Below are 24341 nucleotides of genomic sequence, written 5' to 3'. Positions count from 1 at the left end.
CCCATAACAGGGAAATGCTCAATATAAAAGCTGCTACGGAACTTCTGTCCTTTCCATTCCCATCACTGTATCAGTCGAAATGTCAATTCAGGAGCATTGCTCACTGCAAACAGAGCAGATTGTAACTCTCAAAACAAAGCTTTGACTCTGATAGCACCTTTATAACTTCAGGATTTTCTAAAGTACTTCACAGCAAATGAAACACTTTCAAAGTGTTGTATGTCGGAAATAGACCTCACCCACCTCAAGTCCCTTACACATTTACCTCACCCACCTCATGCCCCTTACCCAATTACCTCACCCACCTCATGTCCCTTACACATTTACCTCACCCACCTCATGCCCCTTACCCAATTACCTCACCCACCTCATGCCCCTTACCCAATTACCTCACCCACCTCATGCCCCTTACCCATTTACCTCACCCACTGCATCTCCTTACTTTACCCTGTATGTATAAACCATCACAGGATAGCAGGTCAGATCCAATATAGGTTTGATTCAGAGCGAAGACCTCTCTATCCCGTTCCGGCAAAGATTCCTTGAGCTGTGCTTGGTAGTGTTCACTGGGGCAGTTTGATTGGGTTTAACAGTAAGCAGTGCTCCAATTCCACCCTGTACTACGGGTTCAGTTATGTGCACTGTTATTCTGCTACAGACAATCTTACCTGAATCAGTGCCCTTGTCTCTGGCTGGTTTATTCCAGTCTTGTGGAGGGTGAGCATGTTCTTCATTAACTCTGTAATGACAGCATTTGTGATCATCATCTGTTCAACATCTCGTTGCCTCTGCGTTTTTTTACAAGGTAAAATAAAGCATTATTATATAAATCTGCTGTTAATTTTGAACATCCTTTTGTGTGACTTTCTCTCCCTCATCTTGTCTTTGAGGTTGTTTGCAATCCATGCGATCACTAATATACCCAAAGGAGGGATGCCACACAGTAAACTCTCAGTCACTGTGGGAAACCTCTCCAGAGGTTGGACTCATATCTGGCGCAGGGAAGATGGTTGTGACTGTTGGAGATCAACCATTGCACCAGGACATCTCAGCAGGAGTTCCTCAGGGCAGTGTCCTAGGCCCAACCATCTTCAGCTGCTTCATCAATGACCTTCCCTCCACCATAAAGTCAGAAATGGGGATCGTTGTTGATGATTGTGCAATGTTCAGAACCATTCGTGACTCCTCAGATGCTGAAGCAGTCCATGTTCAAATGCAACAAGATCTGGACAGTATCCAGGCTTGGGCTGATAAGCAGCAAGTAACATTCACGTGATATAAGGGCCAGGCAATGACCATCTCCAACAAGAGAGAATCAAACCATTGTCCTTTGACATTCAATGTTATCATCATCATCGAATTTGCCCCTATCAACATCCTGGGGATTATCATTGACCAGATACTCAGCTGGACTCACCCCATAAACATAGTGGCTACAAGAGCAGTTCAGAGGCTGGGAATACAAGTAACTCACCTCCTGACCTCTCAAAGCCTATCCATCATCTACAAGGTACAAGCCAGGAGTGTGATGGAATACTCCCCACTTGCCTGGATGAGCACAGCCCCAACAACACACAAGAAGCTTGACACCATCCAGTACGAAGCAGCCCACCTGATTGGCTCTACACCCTCAAGCATCCACTCCCCCCACCACCGACGCTCAGTAGCAGCAGCAATGTGTACTATCTACAAGATGCACTCTAAAAACCTACCAAGGCTCCTCAGATAACAGCTTCCAAACCCATAGTCATGATCATCTCAAAGTTAAAAGGCAGCATATAGATGGGAACACCACCGCCCTCAAGTTCTCCTCCAAGCCACTGACTATCTTGACTCAGAAATATATTGCTTTGCCTTCACTGTCACTGGGTCAAAATCCTGGAACTCCCTCCCTTACGGCAGTGTGTTCTACCTACACCAAAAGGACTGCAGCGGTTCAAGAAAGCAGTTCAGCACCACCTTCTCAAGGGCAATTAGGGATGGGCAAGCAATGCTGGCCCAGTCAGTGACATCCACATCGCATGTATCCACTGTGAATCTGTCCTGCACAGTAAAGGACATGCAGCACTCTAAACGCAGCTGAACGAAAGTTTCATAGAAGTTTTGAATTGAAGTCTGGCTTTTGCTTTCTTTGTTTGTGTATTTTTTGACAATTCGAAAGTTCTGTGGATCAACAGATTTTGATTTGTGGGCCAAAGGGCCTGTTCCCGTGCTGTACAGTTCTATGAATGAAAACACAAGTTGCTGGAAAAGCTTAGCACCTCTTCAGAAGGGTCTTTGGACCCAAAACGTTGATTCTGATTTTTTCTTCACAGATGCTGCCAGACCTGCTGAGCTTTTCCAGCAACTTCTGTTTTTGTTCCTGATTTACAGCATCCCAAGTTCTTCTGGTTTTTATTCTGTACAGTTCTAAGTTCTATAGTTCCTTCCTTCCCTAATCCACCTGATAACTTACCATTTAAGATACATTATAATTCCTCATATTTTATAACAAACTGCATCTGCTACACACCTGTGCAGCACAGTCTAATTAAGAAGGCAACAACTTGCATTTAGATAGCAGCCTTCACAAAGTGAGACATCCTGTGGAGCTTCAAATAATTGTAATCAGAAAAAAAACAGGCACTGAACAATATAAAAGAATGTTAGGACTAGGGACAAAAAGCTAAATTAAGGCAGTATATTTGAAATTTCTTGAAGAAGCTGAAAGCCTGGTACTGATGTTACAGTGGATTAAGTTACAATGAGGTCAGGTCTGGCGTTTCCAGGGATTGTAGGGCTGGGAGAAATTACAGAATGTAGTGAGGTCATGGTGGGTTTGAACATGCAGGTAGAATTTAAAATTTCAGTCACTTCTTCATGAGGAACCAGGGCAGGACAGCTGGTACAGAGCCAAGAGGTGAACAGGACTTGGGAGTTCGGATAGGGGCAGGAGAATTTGGAGTTAATGTAGGATACAAATCTTTTCATAGAGGCAAACAGCATGGAAACAGATCCTTTGGCCCAACCAGTCCATGCTGAAAATAATCCCAAACTAAACTAGTCCCACCCGCCTGCTCCTGGCCTACATCCCTCCAAACCTTTCCTATTCGTGTACTTATCTAAGTGTCTTTTTTAAACATTGTAACTGTGCCCACACGCACCACTCCCTCAGGAAGTTCATTCCACACATGAACCACCCTCTGTGTAAAAAATTTGCCTTTTATGTGTTTTTTAAATCTCCCTCTTCTCACCTTAAAACAATGCCCACTATCTCAAAGTCCCCCTATCCTAGGGAAAATACTAATAGCCTTATCTACATCCCTAATGATTTTCTGAACATCTATAAGATTACCTGTCAACCTCCTACACTCCAGTGAAGAAAGTCCCAGCCCATCCAGCCTTTCTTTATAACTAAAACCTTCCACACCCGGCAACATCCTCGTAAATCTCTTCTGAACCCTCTCTAGTTCAATAACATCCTTCCAATAACTGGACGACCAGAACTGGACACAGTACTCCAGAAGAGGCTTCACCGATGTCCTATACAACCTCAACATGGCATCCCAACTCCTGTACTTGAAGGACAGAGCAATGAAGGCAAGCATGCTAAACGTATTCTTAACCACCCTGTCTATATGTGATGCAAACTGCAAAGACTTTTATACCTGAAACCCCATGTCCTTCTGTTCTACTACACTACCCAAGGCCTTACCATTAATTGTACAAGTTCTGCCCTGCTTGTTGTGCCGTAATACGATACTTTGCATTCATCCAGATTGAACTCCATCTGTCATTTTTCAATTTAGCAGAATTGGTGCATGCACAGCGGATTCTGGGTGATCAGGTCTCATAGTTACTTCAATCAACCTGCTCAGACACACAATTACACACCTCCGGGGCAAGAAGGACTTGAGTTTAGAGACACTACCACCGTGTAACAATGCCCTATTTGAAAAGCTGTTATATGCTGGGTCTGGTTGGATTCATAGAATCCCTACAGTGTGGAAAGAGGCCATTCAGCCCAACAAGTCCACACTGCCCATCCAAAGAGCAGTGCACCCAGAACCATACCCCTACATTTCCCATGTCTAACCCAAACATCTCTGGACACCACGTGCAATTTTAGCATGGCCAATCCACCTACCCTGCACATCTTTGGACTGTGGGAAGAAACCGGAGCACCTGGAGGAAACCCACACAGACATGGCGAAAAAACTCCACACAGTCGCCCAAGGCTGGGACCGAACCCAGGTCCCAGGCACTGTGAGGCAGCAGTGCTAACAACTGAGCCACCATGCTGTGACGCAGCACTGTAATATAACTTTGTTTTAACTTGTCAAAAGGATTACTTTAGGTAAAACTTACTGTTATTGAATGTACTTGTCTGGAATAAATTATTTGAGGAGGTCATTGAAGTTTAGCATAAATTGGGTCAACAGACCATTGGTGAGATATCTTGAGAAGGGAACTTTCACAATGCAGTGGGAAGGCGGTGTTAAAAGCAGTCCGATAAACTGGATGGGGTTAAGATCTTCACCCAATCAATTTCCTCAGTTGAAACTCACTGGCTGTGACCAATGTCTAACCAAAGTCAGCACCTCATAGGCTAGGCTATCACTAACCAATCTCACCACAAGCCTCTGTTTGTTCCGTTGAAGTACCCAAGTAGCCAGACAACTAGTGATGGATCAGTTTGGGCTGAGACCAATTTCGGAAGCTACTAGAGATAGCAACCAGTTGCTGTCTCATCACTGATCCCGGTGATGCTCCATTGGACACAATTTGTAATCCTGAAAGGGGACCATTTATCCTGGCTCAGTGAGCAATTTTCTTTACCCATGCTGATATATTGTCCCATACTTTACCCCAACCTACCCACACAATATAAGAAGTAACCTACAATGCAGCATGTTATTGAATGCCTATTAGAAATCTTCAATTCAAGCTATGAGGAATTTTACCAGATGCCTTCCAGAAGGCCAAATAACTAGCACGAACATCCATTTAAATAAAAACTGTAAACACTTGCCTGTCCATCCCTTCAGCTGCTTATCACAAGAGTCGGGCTTGCTGGGCATGATTTACCTTTTATAAATTTATGCTGCCTGCCTCTGATTAGCTGATAAAAACACCAAGGTTTGCAAGCGCCCTACCTTTAAATGTAAACTCTAGGAATTTCCAAACAATAGATGTTTGACAAACTGTTCCATAATTCCCTACTTCAACCCTCTCAGCTATCTTGAATCTAAGTGATGTGTGCAATTGTCTAATCTAAAGGAACGTTTCTTAAACTAAGAGGACGTTGGCAGATTGTAACTAGGAATCTGCAATTGATCTGCTTCCTCTAAATCCCTGGATGGAAACTGCCTGGACCGGAGTGTTTGTCACTGGGTAGAATCATTATTTACAACATTACTGGTATTTTGCTGTCACTAATGTGGGTTAGTCCTTGGGGTAAACCTCATGATTTCTTAGCTGAGTATGAGTCATGTCAAGTTTTTTTGAAGGGCTTTTCTTGTCCACGGCCTCGTTTATTTTCTCACACTATCTTATCAAACCCACTTCCTTAGTTATCTACCTTGCCCCATGGCATCTCTCTTTCTGATTTCAGCCCCACCTGACCATGCACTATTTCCACAGCAGATATTCTCAGCAAATATTCACCAAACCACCAGTAACCCCTCTGCCCGTGCTACATTTCAAAGTCTGTTGAGCACCTGGGGGAGCGCTGGTGTTCTGAAGCTGCCTGGTTGGTCAAGGTCAGAGTCTGAACATGTCAGAGGAGGGGCAGTTGGCACTCTGGTTTCCGACATCGTCCAGGAGAACCAGGTGATCAGGGCAGGCCAGAGGAGCTGTGCCATTGAATCACGTCAGCTTTATCTGAGGTCACTCCCAGGTCAGTGCTGTTTCCAGAGGGGGAAGGGAAAAGCACCATTGCTGAAGATGGTCATTGACCTTCTCTTCTCTGCCAGTGTGAGTGCCAGACTACCTCTTCTGCTGCACCCATCTCCCACCGAAACCCATGCTCATCCACTCTCACTATATGGTGCACTAACTTCCCCCACTTGCTCTTGTTGGCCTCACAACCTTCCACACCACGAATGCTGTGTGACCTTTGTGCTGTTTCTCAGTCCATTGGTAGACCTCAGGCCTTTTCTGCTTTATTGCAGGAGAGGCCAGTGCCTAAGAGGGCAGAGAGAGCTGTATGGGTACAAGTGTGCCTGATATTTGTGCCCTGACCCCTAGCAAGGAGAAAATCCTAGGAATCTCAGGTAATGTTCCAGGGAGCCCTGTTTGAATCTGCCCATGGCAAATGATGGAATTTGAATTCAATACGAAAGAATATCTGGAATTAAAATCTAATGATGACCATGAATCCATGTTGGAAAAACCCATCTGATTCACTAATGTCCTTGAGGGAAGGAGACTGCCATCCTTACCTGGTCTAGTTTACATGTGACTCCAGACCCACAGCAATGTGGTTGACTCTTAACTGCCCCCTGGGCAATTAGGAATGGGCAATAAATGCAGGCCTAGCCAGTGACACACATATTTCTTGATTAAACAAAATAAAATCCTGGATCTTGCAGGAGAAGATAAAGGCCAATCCTGTGGGAATGCTGATTCCCATGATTTTATAAACCTTTATAAACCTCAGCCTTCAATGCTCCAGGAAAAAAAAGCTCTCAGCCTCTCTCTACAGCTCAAATGCTCCAACCCCAGCAACGTCTTGCTAAAGCAACGTGCCAGACAGTCCCAGACAAGACACTGCAGATTCCTGAATGGTGCCTGGTCATTTCCCCAGCCCCAGCTGTCTGCAGAGACAATGGACCACTCCGTGGCCTGCAGAGTCATGGAGCCCCTGAATGAGACCACCCCGACTGGACGTGATCAAATCAAATTCCCTGGACTGCAATGGGGAGGCTGCCCTTGTCTTATTGCGCTGGGACCTCCCCAGATGAAGGGTACCTCCATCACTAAGGGCCACTCCCCTCAAACACCTCCCCAGATGAAGGGTACCTCCATCACTGAGGGCCACTCCCCTCAAACTCAGAGAGATGGTTTCCCGTGCAGTGTGCTTGCTCAGTAAGCTGCTGGCACATGGAGTGAGGTGGAGGATCGACTTAACACATTGACACACGGTAAGATGTCAGTGTCCTGCAGCGGGGACTGCTGCCTGGTCTGCACTAACAGGCAAGGATGCATGCAGCTACTAAGTGAGCGAGCGCTAAGACAGCACATAAGCATCACTGAGATGTAGCCTGCTCTAGCCTCTGAGCTGGATGCTATCCCCATAACCTGTGTCCCTGCTGCAGGCTTTCAACACTGGTTGCTGGTGCCCCCTGCAAGGTGAGTCTGCAATTCCGGAGCACATTGTCAGCGAACAGTAGAAGCCCCAGAATGGTTGCCACGGTGGAGCAGATGCTAGATGCCAATGTCCGTGGAGGAAAGATGCATGCACATGGCACTCATTAATCATGTCGTGGACATAGTTATACGCTGCACAGACGACAATTAGAAAGAGAGGTGAGCTGAATCCGCCAGGTGCCCGCTTCCTTGTCTGGTTTTCTCAACTCCTACTTGCTGGGAAAGATTGGTAAAATGGGAACAAAAAGCCTGAAGAGCAGCAGGTCTGGCAGTAATCTCTGGACAGAAAGAAGAACCAACATTTCGGATCCAGTGATCCATCTTCAGAACTGATATTAGCCGGGAAGAAGGTTAGTATATATGCTGTGATGGGGGACCCTACAGCATCTGGACTTAAATGTTGACTGCAATAAGTTTAGGTCAAAGCACCTTCTCCCAGGTCTTTACCCCGAACCCACACACCAGGCCTTGTCATCATGTGGTCTGCTATGACACAGCTATTCATTCTCCCAGGCTGACCTCAACCTAGTCCTTTGTCTATACAAACGTTCTTCTCTCTCTTTGGGTTCTATCTCATTGCTCCTTACCCTCTCTCCCCACTCCATTTTAGATTAGATTAGATTCCCTGCAGTGTGGAAACAGGCCCTTCAGCCCAACAAGTCCACACTGCCTCTTGGAGCATCCCACCCAGACCCATTCCCCTATAACCCACACACCCCTGAACACTACAGGGCAATTTAGCATGGCCGATCCACCTAGTCTGCACATCTTTGGACTGTGGGAGGAAACCGGAGCACCTGGAGGAAACCGACACAGGCACAGGGAGAATGTACAAACTCCGCACAGACAGTTACCCGAGGCTGGAATCGAACCCGGGTCCCTGGCGCTGTGAGGCTGCAGTGCTAACCACTGAGCCACCGTGCCATTTCCTACAGAAATACCAACCTTTTCCTCACTGCCAGCAGTTCTGAAGAAGTGGCACTGGACCTGAAACGTTAACCATGTTTTTCCTCCACTTTTGGTAAAATAGGAGCCTGAATATTGATGGAGCAAGTTGCGGCATTAACAAAGCATGAAACAAGACATTAATCCCTGTCAACTGACATCTTGATAATGCCTTGTAAGAATCTTGCCACACTGCTTGTGAAAGGCAAAAAAGATGGAGTGAGGTGATCTCAACGTTGAGGTGAGCCTTACCAGGCTTCCTGTCTGATTCTGCCATTCATTGTACCGTAGCCCGCAATACTCAGACCCCTTGTGGCTTCAACCTCTTGACCCTAATTCATTTGTTTCCTTATGTGCATGGCACGCTTACCACTTTCTCTTCTGCAAATACTGACACAAATGATTGCTCAGCATATCCACCACTTCCATACTGACAACTAGGCACTTTTTGGGGGACTATATGCCTGGAGACATTGATCCTATTGAGCTGCGTGATGTGGAGCACCAATAAGAATTAAAAGATGACTAAATAAATTCAGAATTTGTTCAGAAATAGGAGTCAGTCACCAGACATAGTGTGAGAAGGATTAAAAGCATCACTCCAAACATTTGGCTGGAATAAAGAGTAACTCCAGGCCAGCATATTGAGGTTCATGTTTGTGAAGTCAGTGTATAATTTATCAGGTGTTTGTAGCGTGTATTGGCCATGTGTGGTTAAGACTGGAATCAATTTACAGAAGTTGGCACCAGGTCACCTATCCAACCAGGCATCAGGTTTATTGAGATAATGGGAACTGCAGATGCTGGAGATTCCAAGATAATAAAATGTGAGGCTGGATGAACACAGCAGGCCAAGCAGCATCTCAGGAGCACAAAAGCTGACGTTTCGGGCCTAGACCCTTCATCAGAGAGGGGGATGGGGGGAGGGAACTGGAATAAATAGGGAGAGAGGGGGAGGCGGACCGAAGATGGAGAGTAAAGAAGATAGGTGGAGAAGGTGTGGGTGGGGAGGTAGGGAGGGGATAGGTCAGTCCAGGGAAGACGGACAGGTCAAGGAGGTGGGATGAGGTTAGTAGGTAGCTGGGGGTGCGGCTTGGGGTGGGAGGAAGGGATGGGTGAGAGGAAGAACCGGTTAGGGAGGCAGAGACAGGTTGGACTGGTTTTGGGATGCAGTGGGTGGGGGGGAAGAGCTGGGCTGGTTGTGTGGTGCAGTGGGGGGAGGGGATGAACTGGGCTGGTTTAGGGATGCACCCCCAGCTACCTACTAACCTCATCCCACCTCCTTGACCTGTCCGTCTTCCCTGGACTGACCTATCCCCTCCCTACCTCCCCACCCACACCTTCTCCACCTATCTTCTTTACTCTCCATCTTCGGTCCGCCTCCCCCTCTCTCCCTATTTATTCCAGTTCCCTCCCCCCATCCCCCTCTCTGATGAAGGGTCTAGGCCCGAAACGTCAGCTTTTGTGCTCCTGAGATGCTGCTTGGCCTGCTGTGTTCATCCAGCCTCACATTTTATTATCAGGTTTATTGAAGTGATTGTCTGAGACAGTCTATGGATTGGGAATGGCTGCTAATTAGAATCCCTTCCATTGGGTGCATGTGCTCTCTACTTGGAGGGCTGCTGTCGCTGTTGAGGGGTGGCCATGTAGAAGTTTATAAAATAATGAGGGACATGGATAGAGTGAATAGCCAAGGTCTCTTCCCCAGAGTAGAGTAAGTTTGGGGTCATGCTTAAACAGACTTTCCAGCTGAAGCAGCATTTCACCTGCACCTCCTCCAATCTGGTTTATTGTATTCGATGAACCTAACGTAACCTACTCTACCCAGACTGAGCGACCGTTCTAGAACATCTCCAGACCCTGGCCTCCCTTTAGCTGGTCATTGTAACACAGTCCTCAGCATGCTGCTATGCTCCAGTGAATCACTGAAGGAACAACATCTCATCTTCAGGCTAGGCACTTTGCAACCCTCTGGACTTAATATTGAATTCAACATTATCAGATTGTGAACCTGCCTCCCATTTCTTCCCTTTCTTATAGCTTTACTTGATACATTCTCTATCACCATGTTCTCTCTTCTCTTCCCACCACCTGTTCTTTCCAGTCTGGCAGTTACACACATCATTGTTCTACCATTCTCACATCCCAATTACTTAGTCTGCACAATCAACAGCATTTCTCCCCCAGCACATTGCATCTCTCCCCTCCAAACTACTGGATAAATGCTGTGCCTCCACACTTCATGTCAGCTCTGATGAACTGTCATCTACACTCAAAATGTTAATTTGATTTGACCTTTCTCCTTGGATACTGCCTTACCCGCTGTGATTTCCAGCATTTTTTGTTTTCGGTACAGATTCCAGAATCTGCAGTAACTTACTCCGACATTTAAAAGGGATTTGGATGGATATATCAATAGGAGGGATATGGGCCAAATGCTGGTGAATGGGTCTAGATTTATTTAGAATATCTGGTCAGCACGGGCTGGTTGGGCCGAAGGATCTGTTTCCGTGCTGGAAATCTCTATGACTCTATGCTGGTGTCAAGTGGCACCAGTTTCCTCACAGCTTCCTAACATCTGTGAATTCTAGGTTACATTTCAGACGCAGACCCAAGAAGGTGGCTCAGTGGTTTGCACTGCTGCCTCACAACGCCAGGGACCCGGGTTCGATTCCACCCTCAGGTGACTGTCCGTGTGGAGTTTGCACATTCTCCCTGTGTGTGCACAGGTTTCCTCTAGGTGCTCGGGTTTCCTCCCGCAGTCCAAAGATGTGCAGGTTAGGTGGATTGGCCATGCTAAATTGCCCGTAGTGTTCAGGGGTGTGTAGGTTAGGTGGGTTATGGGGGATGGGTCCAGGTGGGATGCTGTAGGGGTTGGTGTGGACTTGTTGGGCCAAAGGGCCTGTTTCCACACTGTAGGGATTCTATGTAAAACTTAGATCTCAAGCAAAAAGCAGCATCATGATTGCTAATGCAATCATTGGATATAGATGATCACAAATGGAGGTGTCATATTGCTGACAATGGGGACACTCACGGAGGGAGCGAGGCAAGAGGAAACAGTGCAGTTAAGGAACTCACCATGGTGATGAGTATGAAGACAAGGTATTGGATGAGAAAAATTAAAGGTAACGTCTAAAAATGTCTGAGATATGAATGTTCATTTTGTGCCTGATGTTCAATTATGATGCCCTGTTATATGATCTGAGACCTGGAGTTTCTCGGATTAAATCTAACAATGCCCAGTTATCCATGGACAGCACAGTGGCTCAGTGGTTAGCACTGCAGCCTCACAGCACCAGGGACCCGGGTTCAATTCCACCCTCGGGCAACCGTCTGAGCGGAGTTTACACATTCTCCCCATGTCTGCGTGCTCCGGTTTCCTCCCATAGCCCAAAGATGCGCAGGTTAGGTGAAATAGCCATGCTAAATTTGGAGACTTTTAAGCGACTCTTGAATAGTACATGGAGGACAGGAAAATGTAGGGTATGCGGGGTAGATTGATCTCAGTAGGGTAACAGGTTGGGACAACCCGTGGGCCAAAGGGCCTGTACTGTGCTGTACTGTTCTATGTTCCATGTCCTTAAAATGCCTGCAGTGTTCAGGGATGTGTAGATTAGGTGGGTTAGGAGGGACGGTCTGGGTGGGATGCTCTGAAGGTTAGCGTGGACCTGATGGGCCGAAAGGCCTGTTTCCACACTGTAGGAATTCTATGGTTCTGATTCTATCCACTTGGTTTATAAAAAAATGTCAAAATGACATTATCCATTATCTAGAGATGGTGTTGATCAAGTATAGAGAGGTGACTGAGTCCATAGTTGAAACGGAGACGGTACTGACAGCACCAGCCTCACCGTAAATGCTGCATTGCTTCACTTACTTATTGGGCAGGTTTGACAACACTGGCTTCACTTTTACAGGTGGCGGCACCTTTTTGGGAGGCCCAGGTTTGACCACAGTTTCTGACCATTCATTCTTGGGCTCTTCCTTCTCATCTGCAGAGAGAGGAGGCAGTGAGTGAGAGAGGAACAAACAGGAAGAGGGAGAGACAGTGACCATCACTCAGGAAAGTGAGAAGTTAAAAAATACAGTTGCAGCTTAAAGTGACAGGGAAATAATTTAAACCACCAAATTAAAGAAGCTAATTATTTACGTCAGAGATAATGGGAACTACAGTTGCTGGAGAATCCGAGATAACAAAGTGTGGAGCTGGATGAACACAGCAGGCCAAGCAGCATCTTAGGGGCACAAAAGCTGACGTTTCGGGCTTAGACCCTTCATCAGAAAAGCCATTTCTGATGAAGGGTCTAGGCCCGAAACGTCAGCTTTTGTGCTCCTAAGATGCTGCTTGGCCTGCTGTGTTCATCCAGCTCCACACTTTGTTATCTCTAATTCTTTACATAGCACTTTTCACAAACAGGTTAGTCAAAACGGTGTGTACAACACTGTTATTGTAGTTTGAATTAAACCCAAAGCGATCAAGATATTCATTTTTCCTGGTCTAACTAAAAGAATCTTGTTGAATAAATAAATGACGTTTATTACATTACTGCAACAATTTACAGTTTAAAAGTAAATCCTTCTTCAGATGGTTAGCAGCACACCAGTCCTGATCTGAAGAAGGGTCTATACTCAAAACGTCAGCTTTCCTCCTTCCCTGATGCTGCTTGCTCTGCTGTGTTCATCCAGCTCAACACCTTGTTATCTCACAACTCCTATAAGTTCCTTCTCTACTCTGACCACTTCCCCACAGTATTATCACTGTGGGCAGTACTTACAGCATTCAGGCAAACATTAACCCGTACAGGACCATATACAACAGCAGTTAAAGGAGTTCATGTGGTTGTGTGATAGCGTCCCTACGTTTGGCCCAGGAGACCCAGGTTCAAGTCCCGCCTGCTCCAGAGGTATGTTATGTCATCTCTGATCAGATTGACTAAAAATATCTACCACAGCAGCCAGTGAAAGATGTTTTGAAGAGGGAGCCAGTTTGTTCACAGTATGCTCTGACAAACAACAAGGTAAATGAGGCCTCAGCACAATGTCTCATTTGTAAAATGACACATCTTCAATCTTGCCCAAACTCTGGAAAGGCACTTGAATGACTCAAAGGTGAACAGACCACAGCTGACGGTGTAGATAGAAAATGGAGAGAATTTCAAAGTGGTAGGCGTAGTAAGGAAGAAATTGCCAATGTTTGTGTGATACTTATTGTCCCTCAGTTGTCATGTATGTGGTAACTGTCATGCTAGTGATGATGGTCTAATAGTCATCAGTGACTGATTAACTCAGTGGGCCCAGTAAGGCTCATGATGACCTGTTCAGGTATTACTGAAAAACCAACTGATTGGTGTACAGATTGTAGAGATTGCTCGGCAGTGTTACAACATTGGGTCCACACTACACATGGTGATCTTCAAGGTGAAAACTCTTAAAGGCTTTGCCGACCTTTTTATAAAGACCGGCTAATTATTCACAGTAACAAATCAGTCTCTATAATTTAGAAATAAGTTGCTAAGTTTGTGTGATGGATATTTTGCCCGAGCATGGGGGAGAGCAAGCTCTCATGGGATAGCACAACATGAAGTATCTGCAGGCCCAAATAATTCCACAAAGGCCAGTATCCCATCACAGAGTCACCCTTTACTTACACGTCCTTAATGCATGACACTGATCCAGCTCTCAGACTGAACGGAATATTCTGACACTCCTGTTTATGTCTGTCAGTCAGGGCTCCCTGATTGGATCAGGTTAACAGCCCCAATCAGGGAACTTATACACTATGAGGTCCACCTCTAATTCTTTATTTTTTAACTTTACGCTAAGAAGTACTGTAATGTTTAACTGTTTTTATTATTCATTCATGGGATGAGGGTGTTGCTGGCTAGGCAGCATTTATTGCCCATCCCTAATTACCCAGAGGGCAGGTCAGAGTCAACCACATTGATCTGGAGTCACATATAGGTCAGACCAGGTATGGATGGCTGTCTCCTTCCTGAAGGACATTAGTGACTCAGATGGGTTTTTCCCCAACAATCCATTGATGGATGGCCATCATTAGGCTCTTAATTCCAGATGTTTTATTGAATTCAAATTCCACCATCTGTCGTGGCAGGATTTGAACCTGGGTCCCCAGGATATTATCTGGGTCTCTGTATTAACAGTCTAGTGATAATACCACAAGCCCAACACCTCCCCTACTTTGACCCTAAGATTTTGTATCTAGATACCTTTGTACCTCAGGTGGGACCAAGAATGTGACTTTGTACACTCTGTACTTGAGTACACGCGACAATTAGCTTAATTCTAATTCTAACTGATTGCCATGGCAATCTCATCTGTTGTTCCCGTTTGTGTTGTGAAGGTTTTCATGTATTGCAGTTGCTAGTCCGGACTTTCTTTTCTGTGCATTTCTTCTGCAGCTGTCACAGAAAATCATGTCCGTGATGCCCCCTCTGTGGCTGAAAGTCCCGTTGTGAGTCGGGAGCGGATGGTTGAGGAGGACCTTGGTGGTAACGGTTCCAACGTCGACAGAAGGGAGATTCCCTGTAGCTACCACAGGGGACTTGAAGGTATTGAGCACTTCGAGACAGGCTCTCGGGAAAATGTGGAAGACAAGCGAAAAATGTGTAAGGAGCGCCTTCCACACCAACGTCCCACCCACCCCTTCCCAATGACCACCTTCTGTCCCAATGTCTGTCCCAGAGTCTGCAGGAAACACATCAGTCTATACAGCCACCGACAGACTCACCCTGAGAGTGGAACAGAGTTATCCTCGTCTGTGAGGGGCCGTTAATAATGTCCCAGAATTTGCATATCCTGACGCATACAGGCAGAATATACTTCAGATGAGCCGTGACTGATCTCGTTTCTCAAGTTATTTTGTGTGGTTCAAATCATTTTGCATTTACCAGTTTGCTCCTTAAGAGCTTTCAGCTTATTTTAATGTTTCTGGTTTTCAGCTCTAGATCCTTCCAATTCTATCAAAGCTTTAGCTTTCTGTTGGTCCAGTATAATTTTTTTTTCCTTCATAAGCAGCTATAATAACAGTCTGGCCTCTTCAACAGTTTTTTTTGTCCTTGTTAATTTTCTTTGACCTCTTCCATTTGCTGTTTGTGACTGATTGGTTTCTTCTATGGCCCACTTGAGATTTTTCACTGCAGGAAAATTGCTGGTTTTTAAAAAATTCCCTCACAGCTTGAGGGTATTTCCGGCTCGAACAGCTTTTCTTGGTGATCCCTAATTCCCAGATAAGGATTGCAATTTCCTTCCCTAAAGGACTTTAGTGAGCCAGATGGGTTTTTCCAACAATTGACAATTGATTCATGGTCATCAGTAGGCTCTTAATTCCAGACATTTATTGAATTCAGATTCCACCAAAGCTTTGGCTAGATTTAAACCCAGGTCCCCAGAACATTACCTGGCCCTCTGGATTAACAGCCCAGCAATAAAAAACTAGGCTGTCTCCTCCCCTAAATTATTTATTTATGAAAGATGATTTGTGTATCATCATTTAGAACATAGAACATAGAACATAGAACAGTAGTGGGGTTCCACAGGGCTCTGTCCTTGGGCCTCTACTGTTTGTAATTTTTATTAATGACTTGGATGAGGGGATTGAAGGATGAGTCAGCAAGTTTGCAGACGACACAAAGGTCGGAGGTGTCGTTGACAGTGTAGAGGGCTGTTGTAGGCTGCAGCGGGACATTGACAGGTGCAGAGATGGGCTGAGAGGTGGCAGATGGAGTTCAACCTGGATAAATGCGAGGTGATGCATTTTGGAAGGTCGAATTTGAAAGCTGAGTACAGGATTAAGGATAGGATTCTTGGCAGCGTGGAGGAACAGAGGGATCTTGGTGTGCAGATACATAGATCCCTTAAAATGGCCACCCAAGTGGACAGGGTTGTTAAGAAAGCATATGGTGTTTTGGCTTTCATTAACAGGGGGATTGAGTTTAAGAATCGTGAGATCTTGTTGCAGCTCTATAAAACTTTGGTTAGACCGCACTTGGAATACTGCGTCCAGTTCTGGGCGCCCTATTATAGGAAAGATGTGGATGCTTTGGAGAGGGTTCAGAGGAGGTTTACCAGGATGCTGCCTGGACTGGAGGGCTTATCTTATGAAGAGAGGTTGACTGAGCTCGGTCTCTTTTCATTGGAGAAAAGGAGGAGGAGAGGGGACCTAATTGAGGTATACAAGATAATGAGAGGCATAGATAGAGTTGATAGCCAGAGACTATTTCCCAGGGCAGAAATGGCTAGCACGAGGGGTCATAGTTTTAAGCTGGTTGGTGGAAAGTATAGAGGGGATGTCAGAGGCAGGTTCTTTACGCAGAGAGTTGTGAGAGCATGGAATGCGTTGCCAGCAGCAGTTGTGGAAGCAAGGTCATTGAGGTCATTTAAGAGACTGCTGGACATGTATGTGGTCACAGAAATTTGAGGGTGCATACATGAGGATCAATGGTCGGCACAACATTTATCTTTTTGTTGTGTGTACTGTACATTTCAGCTGTTTTTGTAGGTCTGTCATTGTCTCTAGCATAGCTTTGAGCTCAAGTGATGTTTCTGCAGCTGTTCCTGCTGAGCCTGGTCTATTTTATCTGAAAGTTGCTCCAGAACTTTCTGTAAACCGATAAATCTTGTCATTGGATTAACGATACAGAGCTATCGTTCATCCTGCTTCCTTTCATTCTCTTTCAGATCTAAAAATATGATTGGTAATACAAAACTGAAACATTGCTAAAACTGTCAAGTAGCTAAAGCTATTGGGACCAGGACATATTTGAAGACAAAGATCGCGGTTTTATTGAGGCCAAGGGAATTCCTTCATACATTGCCCCATTTTCATGACAAAAAGTGTCTTGAACACTACCAATCTCTGCTGTGGTCCCATGGCAAAACCCAGCCCAATCAGAACTTACCTGCTTGCTCTGAGAATGAAGATTGACAGTTAACTACCTACTGTACAGCCACACCAGACACTGCACTACCATCAGCAGCTGAATCAAAATTCTTTAGGCGCAGATCCATGGTCTCTCAAGGCTGACAGATGCCACACAAACCTACTGTCTATAATTGGCCAACCAATCATCACTTTCTTGTGCTGTATAAATCGGTGAATGTTTTTTTCACATCTGTTTTCCGACACACTATTTCTGATCAGTGCAAGACAAGAACTTCAGACTCGTCTCTCCTTTTATCAATGTTGTTTCAGAACCTTTTCCATTTTTGCGAGTTGAGTGAAGGCATTTTCTAAAGACTTAATAATCTCAAAGATGGTATTCTCAAATTTGGATTTTTCTTGAAATAATTGTTAAACCTTTTCCGCTCGAACTTTCATTTTTATCTCTACAGCAGAAAGCTCTGATTTTAGAATGATTAATTCAGCGGAAACTGAACTGTTCCAATCTTCTTTCATATTCAGTTCTGCAAGCTTTTTGTGAATCTTCACCGCAGTTTCTGTTGTGTCTCTGATCTTTGTTTGAGTCAATGGATTATGACTCATGCGAGGTCACAGCTCGCTAGTTTCCTGCAATTACTGATCCAGCAGTCTGTACAATATGGAACATCTGCAATGTCCTGGTGGATTACACTCCAGTACAATTGGTCCTGAACCTGGGATTGTGAACATTTGCATGCTGAAAGTTTTACATTGGTAGGTACATCATGGCTTCTTCCAATGGTTGTGGTCAATTGTCTTTTTAGATTTTGCAGGGATGGTATATTGATTTTTGCCGCAGTGTCAATCTTGGCCCGATAACAAATAATCATCATTTCCACGAGGACAGATTATTTGAAATTTTGCAAATATTTCGAATGGTTTAATGCCACTGATGTTTTCAAAGAAATTAACAGGGTGAAACAATTGTTTACCATCTTCATTGCATTGCCAAATTCTCATCTGTCAACCACTTTACGTATACATATCTGGCAGGATACCAGATGGCCTTTATTGTAGTTCAAATATAGTCCTGCTGCACCGCCCTGTTTGGGTCGAATCTTAATTGGGGAGAGATAGTGGGAACTGCAGATGCTGGAGAATCTGAGATAACAAGGTGTGGAGCTGGATGAACACAGCAGGCCAAACAGCATCAGACAAGCAGGAAAGCTGACGTTTTGGGTCTGGGCCAATGGGCTGCTTTTCTGCATTAAACTCGATTAAATCTAGAAAGCAAAGCTCTGAATGCTTTTCAACCTTTAAAATTCTATTAGGAGGTCAGCTGTGTCCCAATTTAAACTATAAAATTTTGTGGGCATCTTAACAATATGCCTTTGACAGCTTGCCATTGAGTTGGAACAAATTTTGATGGTTTACATTGCACAAGTGAGTTAAACTGGCTTCTGCATAGGGATTTGACTGCAAACTGCAATTTCAACAGTCTCCAATGCTGCAATGAACAAAGATATTGAGGGTTGCCTCTTGCACTGTAGGCTAATTTACGACTGTTGACCATGTATTCAACCTGTAGACTACTTGCTCCTGTCATTTGTCTTGTAACATGTAGGCTACTTGTTTATTGACTGTTCAGTCATGATTGGCCTCATCAGGATGATGTTTCCGTCACTGTTTACAATGTCACTTTAATGTTAATGTTCTCATAATCAGTTAGTCATCAGGGATTGATTAACTCCGTGGGTTAATTAACTTAAAACAGTAAAACATGTTAGAAGTAATGAAGCATATTACACATCAAGTCAAATGATTTAAAAGCAATTTAACTGCCAGGCAAAGCCTCAACAGTGTAAGATACACACACAAGAGCAGCTTATTTAATTGCAATTAATTAACACATCTGGTGAAATAACACACATTTGAATTTCACAAATGTGTTAATCATTTGTTTTGTGATACAGTCAGTTTCCTAGAAAATCAAAATAATCTAGAAGTATGGAGAGGGAAATACTGAGAATGCAATTGGACAAACACTAATTGAGAAGTTTTCTCAAATAGGAGCCAAAAAAGGAAGGAAGTCAAAGAAACAGAGAGACACGCTGAATCAGAGAAAGGGAGACTGAGCTGTCCAGAGGGAGACTGAGCTGTCCAGAGGGAGAGTAAGCTGTCCAGAGGGAGATTGAGCTGTCCAGGGGGAGACTGAGCTGTCCAGAGGGAGACTGAGCTGTCCAGGGGGAGAGTGAGTTGTCCGGGCGAGAATGAACACAAGGGGTACAAGTTTCAGATAGTCTTCCTTCTTTGTCACTCTGATGATCCCACTAGTGGACATCAACACTGCCTCCTCGCATAACTGGAAAGTGAGTAGACTCTTTTATATCAGATTAGGTGACTCATTACTGTCAGTCAAGTAGCCTCTTCCCTATTCCAAAAGTTTTATAACCAATAGAAATTTTTCTAAACAATTTAAACAAGTAATTATTTTTATTCCAATTCCCCAATTTTCTCTGGGATGCTCATAGCAGTTTAATGCTCAATTTGTGCAGAATCAGAGAAAGACATTGAAGGGTTAGCACCTTTGGAAGGGAGAAAAGAGAGAGAAAAGAAGGGACCGGTAAGCAATGATTAATTTTTATTTTGTAAATCATGTCATACGTAGAGACGGTTCACTTTAACAAACTGGAGCAGTTACCATTGGCCTTGTTGGGGGTTTGCTGGGGAGTTTTTATCATGTTACTTGTTCACATATTCACTAACAGAATTTGATTTTACCCACACACTGTGTGATGTTTCTGATTTTCTGCATGTGTATTGCTTCTGCGAGAATTATTTCTTCTGTCTGCAAGTTTCTGTCATAGTGTAATAGCCGATCCCCGCCAACTGTCTTGTGATCTTTGGGATAGTGTGTGCATCTCAAAGCTCATCGGGCAGAGACGGTAATAGCTGCTGTCCTCTGTCCTATGCCCAGTGCCTCTGTTCTTACATTCTCCTCTGCCCAGCATCCACTGCTCCCCTGCTCAGCCTCTGACTGTCTGTTACCCTCGTTCACACATCCTCCTTCTTGGTAATGTTTTCATACATTGTTAACATGAACAGGCAACGCCACAGCAGGAAGTGCTGCAACTCACACTTGGCACTTCACTACAATGTAGTTTATAGTAACATCACACCATGAGTTATTTGCAGCTGTCATTTGTCCTGTAACCACAATCTGGGGGTGCTAGAGTGAGCGAGGACCTTGAAACATAGCAATCGCAGTAAATAGGTTTTCTATGTAACACATATTACCCAGAGCAGTGAAAGGCAATTTGATAACAAGAAAGATTCATACCAGGCTTGAAACATTAACTGCCTTTCCCTCCACACAAATGCTGCCAGACCTGCTGAGTTTCTCCAGCATTCTCTCTGCTCGTTTCAGATTTCCAGTATCCACAGAGTTTTATTTCTAGTCCAACAACAGGATTGTATATTTGTGTAGCATCCATAAAACTACTCCCTCTTGTCACATACTTGCCTGCCATTGTTCATGTGCATGCTAACTCACGCGCATAGAAAGTGCACAGCTGGTAAAAGATAATGGGTCACCTTCATCTGGGTGAATACACTGCCATCAGGGAGATAGTGCAGTGGTACTAATATCACAGCCCAGGCGACAGGCTTGGGTACAAATCCCATCTCAGCAGCACATGGAATTGGAATTCAGTGAGGAAAGTTAGGAATTGAAAGCTAGTCTCAGGATTGGTGATAAAAAAAATCACATCAGTTGGTGGAAAAACCTAACTGTTTCTCTCAAGAACTCGAAACGTTGATTTTCCTGCTCCTCTGATGCTGCCTGGCCTGCTGTGTTCCTCCAGCTCCACACTGTGTTATCTCTGACTCCACCATCTGCAGTTCCTGCTTGCTCCAATCTGCCTTCCTTATGTGGTCTCGCTCAGATATGCCTCCAGACCCACAGCAATATGGTTAACTCTGAACAGCCCTCTGAACTCGTATAGCCAGCCACTCAGTTCAAAGGTAGATTGGCAACAAATGCTGATCTTTTCAGCTATGGTTCCATATTCTGGTTTTGTATTCTCCTGAATTTAGATTAAGACCATGGAACAAAGATGCAGTCATTGACTTACAATTCAGACCAACCCTGATGTGATGGAAGCTGGAAGAACTGATTGAAGCAGCTCTTCCATTATGACAGGAGTGACTAACACCTTAAAATTGTAACTTCCAAAAAGCTAAAACTCTCAAGAACTTCTTTTTCCTGTTGAACTAAACTTTGAAATAGCAATTTAATGTCTCAGCCGGTGTTTATTTTGAACGCTTGTTAATTGCAGGTGACACGGAAATTTCTCAGAGGTTGTATGGATACGATCTGTCAATTTCTCAATTGCACCATCTAAGCTTGAGTTTCGTTCCTGTAACCTTCACTGTTGTCCTGACAGATAGTCACTTAGTGCTTACAAATGTATCTGCTGTAGTCCAAGGGAAGCAGCTATCAAGTAGCCAGCTGATGAAGTTGCCAGCAATGACATCAGATCACAAACACAATACTCTTAGCTGACCAAGCAGGGTTCCGTTTCTGCTCTGCGTATTATGTATATCATTCAACCAGCTACTAAGAATTGTACCTTGTTTACAACATGGTTGCAGCCATAAGTGAGAAAAAAATCTTTCTTTGGATAAAAAGGTCAGTATCCACGTCTCGCCGCAATGGCACAAAAACTTAAACAAAGGACAACAGCAGTCATGTTGCAACGCAGAACCGAAATGGGGAGAGAAAACAGCAGTCAGACAAAAAAGGAGCAAACTAAAACTGCAGAGGTAGCTCGATGAGACATGGCAAAAATCCTCAACACAGAAGAGATAGACACTAGCCAGAAGTGAAACCTCACATCAGGCAGTGAGAAAACCCTCAGGGCAAGAATACTCCAGAGGTAAATGCAGCAGTGACAGACTCCTGCTTCAGGTGATATCAGTAGTCTGCGGCAGACAGACTGCAGCAGTGAGCAAATCTCTGAAGAGGCAGAATCCAGCGATAAGCAATTCCTACAGAGCCCAGAGCAGTCACGCTGCAGGGACAGGGGAAAACCAGCACATACATACAAGCAGTGGCAAGAAAAATCAGGTGACAAATAGCCACAGACAGTTTGTGAAACTGGCAAAGATCATTTTAGCTCCATGCCTGACACAATGTGCCACAAGTTTCACACAAGTGGTGAATTTGACCCTTTGGCTACCTGAGCCATTCCACCTTCAGGTTGACCTGGACTAGGCCGCACAGAGGCACACTGGGGCCTGACATTGTCAGAATCACCTCAGGTGTCTTCCAAAAGACCAGGCAGGGAACAGCTCGGCATATTCTATACTTAGTGAGAAGCCTTGCTGCCAATATATTGACAAGACAACAAGTCACTGAGGACTCTGTAATGTTTGATCAGATATTGAAGGTTTTCCATGCGTACTTTGGCATTAGACAGAACATTGTGATTAGCTGTGCTGATTTCAACTGAAACACTCAGGGCTCCCACGAAAGAGAACAGACTCATAAGTGACTATTTCCGATTCGCCGACGATTACAACTATGACTCTGAGAGAAAAGCTAATGCGAGATGGAACAATCATAGGAGTGCATGAGAAAGCCCCCATCGGACCTCCTGCAGTCCAGGGACGACTGTACATTGTGTAGCCCAGAAAGACAATGGGAGCCATTAAACAGATGGGAATGAGATTTTATCATCTGACCAACGAATGGAGTCAGCACATTTTCTCAACCACAGGGTTTCAAGATGCTCGCTCACACACAAGCATAGGCAGAAGACCATGGTGATGCCAAAGGAGTCCATCAGTACCAAGTATTTCCTGCTCCCAAAGTGGATGGTCAATCCTGTGGGAGAAGAGGCCATTTGGCACAATGTGGCAGAGCACAAGGCTTCCTTTTCTGAGGATCAGATCAGGGGGTCACATTGATCCATTAGCATACAGCAGACGATTCCCAGTCATTTGAAGAGCTTTTCCCAGAAGATCCTAATAATAGAGGATTTCTGGGGCACAGAGCACTTTGCTAAAAATCAGAAGGGAAAATTGAAATTTGATCCAGAAGCAGCCATCTCCCCTCTTTTGGATGCCATGTAGTGGCTGTGACCAGCCTTCCTGTACCCATCCAGGGTCTGCCTTCACATCCCAGTGGGCACTTCATTGAAGGCAATAGGCTGTATGAAGGCACAGTTTTTTGATTCAATCACCAATCAGCCAATCGATTTCCTTTTGTACTTTTACTGAGAGACTGGTTTTGTTCATGAACTCACTACAAATCTATTTGTTATAAAGTAAAACCAATTTCTAAAAACAAGGTGACACATGATTTAAACTCAGTACTGGCGCCACCATCTCAATTCTCTCAGATCCTATGAAATAGCTAAACCAGAACTCTTCTAGACTTCTTTTCCTCTAAAAATCGTTCAGTTATTATAAATCAAAGCTAATTTCTAAAGACAAGTGGCAAAACTGGTTTATATCTAAATTATCATCCAGATATTGAACTATACTAACTCTTAGGATGCCTACAATGTGGAAGTAGGCCATTCAACCCATCAGGTCCATAGCAACCCTTCAAATGCATTCCACCCCAACCCATCCCATCCCTGTAACCCTGCATTTTCCATGACTAATCCATCTAGCCTTCAAATCTCTGGATACTATGGGCAATTTAACTTGGCCAATCCATCCAACCTGCACACCTTTGGACTATGGGAGGAAACCCATACAGATAGGGAGAGAACATGCAAACTCTACACAGACATGCACCCAAAGGTGGGATTGAACTCAGGTCCCCAGTGCTGTGAGGCAGCTGTGCTAACCACTGAGCCCTCATGCCGTGCAACACAAGCACGACACAAAGCACACAAAGACCATGTAGAGATGATATTTGATGAGGGTGGAAGAAAAACACTCATATTAATCGAGTCTGAAAACCAAAGATTGGTCTCACAGTCCATTGGATCTCTTGTTGACAAACCTGAATTATTGATAGCTGTAGACTGATGGAAGGTCTTCGAAACATAGTTTGGTTCAGGTAGAAATCAAACTGCTATTAGGTCTTTAAAAGTGATTAGCTTCTCAGGGTTTAAATAATTGATGAAATACTGAGAAGCAGATATGTGAT

At 44.5% G+C, this 24341-nt stretch overlaps 1 protein-coding gene across 1 annotated transcript in view; it reads right to left on the bottom strand.

Moving 5' to 3' along the window:
• sh3d21 (SH3 domain containing 21) overlaps positions 1–24341 on the bottom strand; it is a 112447-nt gene that overhangs the window by 14243 nt on the left and 73863 nt on the right. The window contains exons 11-12 of the mRNA XM_048558265.2: positions 12176–12290; positions 669–739 (exon numbers count right to left, since the gene is read on the bottom strand). Coding sequence (XP_048414222.2) covers positions 669–739; positions 12176–12290 — 186 coding nt within the window. The remainder of the gene's footprint in view (positions 1–668; positions 740–12175; positions 12291–24341) is intronic.

Source organism: Stegostoma tigrinum, chromosome 24 (assembly GCF_030684315.1).
Source record: "Stegostoma tigrinum isolate sSteTig4 chromosome 24, sSteTig4.hap1, whole genome shotgun sequence".
NCBI classification, from domain to species: Eukaryota; Metazoa; Chordata; class Chondrichthyes; order Orectolobiformes; family Stegostomatidae; genus Stegostoma; species Stegostoma tigrinum.
The sequence above is the reverse complement of the archived record's forward strand: the minus strand, read 5'-3'. Positions and strand labels throughout refer to the sequence as shown.